A 4761-nucleotide genomic window follows, 5' to 3' on the forward strand; every position below is an offset into this window, starting at 1 on the left:
ATCGACACAAAGCCCAAAGTCTCAGTGAGAGGAAAAACAAGCTGTGGTACCAAAAATTGTTCCACCAACTAATGACCCCTGTATTCGTCTGGCAGTCACTACCGAACAGCACAGGCTGGACGGCTCAGCCCAGACACATACTGTTCTCAGTTCTGGATGCTGGACTTGTGAGATCAAAGTCCCATCAGCGTTGCCGTGTGGTGAAGTCTCACTTTCTGTCTTACAAATGGCCGTGTACTCACTGTGTCCCCATCAGGGCCCTTCTATGTGTGTGCGTGGAGAAGGAAAGAGAGGGATCTCTGATCGCTCTCTGTTTTTATAAGGACACCTGTCCTATCAGATCAGGACCCTATGCTTAGGATCTCACTTAATCTTAGCTGCTCCCTACAGGCCCTGTCTCCAAACACAGTCACATTGGGGGCTAGAGTTTGTGGGGGGACACATTCACTTTATAACACTTCCGAAGCCTATATACCAGTCAGCTTTTGCCACAGCAATATTACATATAAACAACCTCAAAACTTTCTTGACTTACAAAGGCAAATGCTTATTTTCTTGGTCATGGGCGTGTAGTAGGGACGAGGATGTTCTCAGCTGAAGTTGGCTGCATGTGGATCTAGACCACCGGTCAGGTTTAGGTCCACAGACCTTTTTTTTGGAGTCCAGGCCAAAGGAGCAAAGGACAGCTAGGCATGCGGCCACTCGATGAGTACTTGTTAAAGGTATGAATGTTTCTGTTAAACATAGTACAGCTTTAGAGCAACATGCTTTTCTTCTCCGCACCCCAGAGAGTAAGAAAAGTTGGGCTGAATGGTACCTGCTGACCTTTCCTGGCCTGTCAGTCTGGGGCAGCATCTCAGACTCTGAGCCACTGTTTCTCAAGGGCTTTGCAGGCTATGGGGAGGAGGAGGGGTGCTGATGGGGAGGAAAGGCAGGGCTGGGCAAGGGCACACCTGAGTCAGGAGGAAGTGCACAGACAACCTCTGGGGCTGGGGACCAGGGAACTCTGCAAATAAAGGGGAATTGTCTTTGAGATGCATGGAGTTCTGATTCCAGAAAGGGATACTGAGGACCCATCCCATCCCAAGCATGTTGCCTTTGCTTCACGGTCAGCCTCCTCGACAAAGCGTTCACAGGTCTTTAGGCTTTCCGGGAAGAAACACCATAAATAGCAGTAGGGACTCCTCTCAAATGTGTCAAAAACCCTTTCTTATCGTGATGAAGTTCACCAGCGGCAACATTTCTTCACAGAGTTCCGTGCAGGCCCAGCATTTATTATGTGCCCCCAGACACCCACCAGGCAGCTACTCCCCGTCCCCCGAGGGTTTGCAGGATTGCCAACGTCCATGGGTTGGCTCACAGGGCCCATCTTTGCCACCAGATACAGACATGCTGTCATACAAAAAGATGCACACTAGGTAATTGCAATAATTTTATTCTTTTTATTTAGATTTAGTTTATTTCAGACAAGAATGTTTTTGATATTAAGTATGCAGATGTTTGTGTTTTCCATGCTCCTTATCCTGTGAGTTCCATTCATTTTAAATTAAAGGAAATAGAGTTCGTTTCATGGTGACCTAGAAAAAAAAATAGCCAGAATTTAGTAACTCATTAATTGTGAAAATATTGACATCTATTATCTCATTCGGTCTTTATATTAATCTAGCAACTAGATACTACTGTTGCCCTTGATTCACAGATGGAGAAACCGGCTCAGAAAACATGTCTGGCCCGTGGTCATACGGCTAATAGAGGGCTCTCAGAGGCTTAACGTGTAGACTGCACCCCTGCACTACCCGGGTTTCCATCCTCCCACCAGACACTAGAAGGGCAGTCACCTTCTTGCTGGAGCACTTCCACTGCTTAAGCCCTAAGCTCCCTGCCATGGCGATTGTAGACTTTGAATCCCATGCTGGTAGGCAGCAGGTTGGTGTTTGCCACACTTCCGGCTCTGCTGAGCAAGCCGCCCAGCCAGTGGGCCACACAGGTGGCAGAGCCACAGGATCTCTTCTGGACGGTGACTCTAATTGGCAAGATGGAGAAAGAAGAGAAGACCTGTCAGTGAGAGGTCACAATTACCAGTCCTAATTCCTCCGATCCCAGGAAGCCTCCTCGGTGCTGCCAGCCCAAAAAGCCCCCAATTGCGAGAGTGGGGGATTTCATACCTTCCCTAACTGCTTTCAGAAAGGGATCTTTTTCTATGTGCTCTAACCATCGTCTCTGTGACCTCTATTGTCAGTGCAGCCTTAGAATCCTGGGCCCCAGCTGGAGGTGAACCATGGCAGGGTTCTCGCCTCCTTCCAGCTCTGCTCTCTCTTACCTCTGGGGATATGCCTTCCTGGGCATGAGAGGAGGGAGGGGATGCCCTGAGCTGAGCCCGGGGCAGGGGAACCTCACCTGGAGCCATCAGTCTCCTGCTCCTGGGGCAGCTCCTGGGTCTTCATCTGCATCTGCACATACTCCTTCATCACTGCAGCCAGCAGGAGTCTCACATCCTCCTCGTGACGCACGTCAGGGTCTGTAGGACTCTCCAGAGCAGACCTGGGGAGGGAAAGAAAACCCAATACAAGCTCTGAGTCCCTGCCTGCCTCTCCCAGAATAAGCATCCAGGCTTTCTGGTAAAAACAACAGAAGCATTAGTGAGACTCAATGGGTTGTATGAAATTCATTGCTATTTTTCAATTATGGGCTACACATCTTTATATCAGAAAAATACACACTTCCCCGTTGCCCCTCTCACCAGTTAGTAAACTTTCAGCACACCAGAATTCTGAGAAAGGCATGGTCTGAGCAGTGGGACGGGGGTGCTCTCCTGGCAGGGCTGTCTTACCTGAATGGTGCCGCCTGAAGGACGCCCACCTGGTACAGGGCCAGGATGCTGAGAACCAGGAAAGGAGAGAACTTCCAGAAGCCCATGATGCGTCTCTGTAAGAGAAGAAAGAGGAAAGAAAGATGTTACCTTCTGCACCAGCCTGAATTCTGTGAGCCCAAGGACCTGGGTTCTAGTCCTGCTTCTACCTCTAACTCCCTGGGATGGCAGCTTCAGGCTGGCCATGTCATTCCCATTATGATTGTTTCCTCCCCAGGGAAGTGGACTGCTGAAAGCTCCAGTGAGCCTGTAGCATGCGTGGTTGAGCAAAGACAGCAAAGTAACAGCAGAGCTATCCTAGCAGGACAACTGGGTGAAGAGGATTCTGTCCATAGCCCCCTCCCCACCACCAGGCACCCTCTCAAATTCAAGGCCAGGTCTCCACTGAAGATAATCTCTGAGAACCCTGTCACCAAAGCAGCTCTCCTATCACAACCCAGAACTGTCCTCCCTGTGTGGGGCTTTTGCTCTTACCTGGCGGGGCATGGGGAGGTCACTAAAAAGGGAATATCTCTACCGATGGATCTTAGAGAAACTGAAGAAGCAAATTTGCTTACCTGCTCCGCACTCTGGCAAAGAATTCCCTGCAAGAACCAAGCTTAGCAGAGTCTTAAATTGGGGCTAGGACTTAAAGCAGGGTAGAAACTGTCCCAGAACTCACTAAAGGGGCTTGCTATCCAAGGCTGCCTTCCTCTCAGTCTTTGAGTCTATTTGCCACCCACTGAGGCTGGCCAGAGTTCCGAAATGATTTCCCAGGGACCACTAGGCACAAACAGGTCCATGAGCACCCTTGCACCCTGCTGTGCGCACGGTATCTGTGGAGCTCCAGTGTTCCCAGCGCAAGTGCGGCAAGAACAGCGAAACTGAAGTGGATCTCAGCCCGCCGCAGTGAAGCAGGGAGTCCCGGGACTGAGACTGGTCAGTGTTACCTGAGGCAGGAGCCTGCGATGAATTGTAGAGTAACGGAGGGCAGCTACAAGAAAGACGAATGCAAAAGAGAGAGGGAAGAAGAAAGAGAGATAGACTCACACAGCAAAGCGGGAATCTCAGAACTCACCTGGCAGCAGGCAGCAGGTGGTTTGGAGCCCAGGTGGTGGCAGCTGTGGCAGCGTTGGCGTCAGGCGGTGGCGCTGTAGCAGTCGCAGGGACTCTTGAGCGGAGCGGTGGCTCTGCTGCCTCCCAGCATCAGCAGCAGCTCTTATTCCCGCCGCTCTGGGTCTGGGGTGGTCCTGGAGCTCTCAGCAACCAATGAGAGAACAGATCTCGTACCCTGATGGATTGTGTCACCCATTTACGTCCAGAACCTAGAACATTCCGCAGGACCATCCCACTTGTATTTGCATTGAGGTCATTGATGGGAGTGGAGGGAGGGAGAGGGATAGTGGGGACCAGGAAAATACCCTTAATAGGAACAGAAAGTTGAGGGCAGTTTGACGTCAAGGTAAATTTTACCTGTTTGGTTCCATTGGGTTTTGAACGTGTGCCCCTCACCAACCCAGCGGTGCAGTCCTATAGCATAATATCCAGGAAGCAAGACGTCCCAGCTCCCCAGGTCTGACCCTAGATCTCCCATCCAAGTGAGGGTTGGACAGTTAAAAACTTGCAGCAGCATTGACTCTGGGCACGAGCAGGGTGTCTGATTTGGGCAACTGGAATCAGAGGGGCAAAGCTCATGGGAAGCAAGAGATGGGAATGATCGCAAGAACTTTGTCCATAGAACTCAATTCCAGGGGGTACATACAGTTAAGGGCATTTAACTTCTCAGCACCTCATCTTTGAAATGGGGACCATATATATTCCTGGCTTTAGGACTATAGTCCTTTGTCGCCCTGTGCCTCTACCCTAACTACAGAGGGATTTAGAAGAGCCCAGGCCCAGAGGGAGATTCTGTG

At 50.5% G+C, this 4761-nt stretch overlaps 1 protein-coding gene across 1 annotated transcript; it reads right to left on the reverse strand.

The window, feature by feature from the left end:
* Positions 1–1473: 1473 nt before the first annotated feature.
* Positions 1474–4024, reverse strand: LOC123949593 (calcitonin receptor-stimulating peptide 1-like). The gene is made up of 5 exons (XM_046017135.1): positions 3927–4024; positions 2831–2925; positions 2398–2541; positions 1839–2023; positions 1474–1577 (listed from the first exon to the last, which is right to left on the reverse strand). Exons 2-4 carry the CDS (start codon positions 2914–2916, stop codon positions 1864–1866), a joined length of 390 nt encoding a protein of 129 aa, XP_045873091.1. The 5' UTR covers positions 2917–2925; positions 3927–4024; the 3' UTR covers positions 1474–1577; positions 1839–1863.
* Between the last annotated feature and the right edge of the window lie 737 nt (positions 4025–4761).

Source organism: Meles meles, chromosome 8, assembly GCF_922984935.1.
Source record: "Meles meles chromosome 8, mMelMel3.1 paternal haplotype, whole genome shotgun sequence".
Lineage (NCBI taxonomy): Eukaryota > Metazoa > Chordata > Mammalia > Carnivora > Mustelidae > Meles > Meles meles.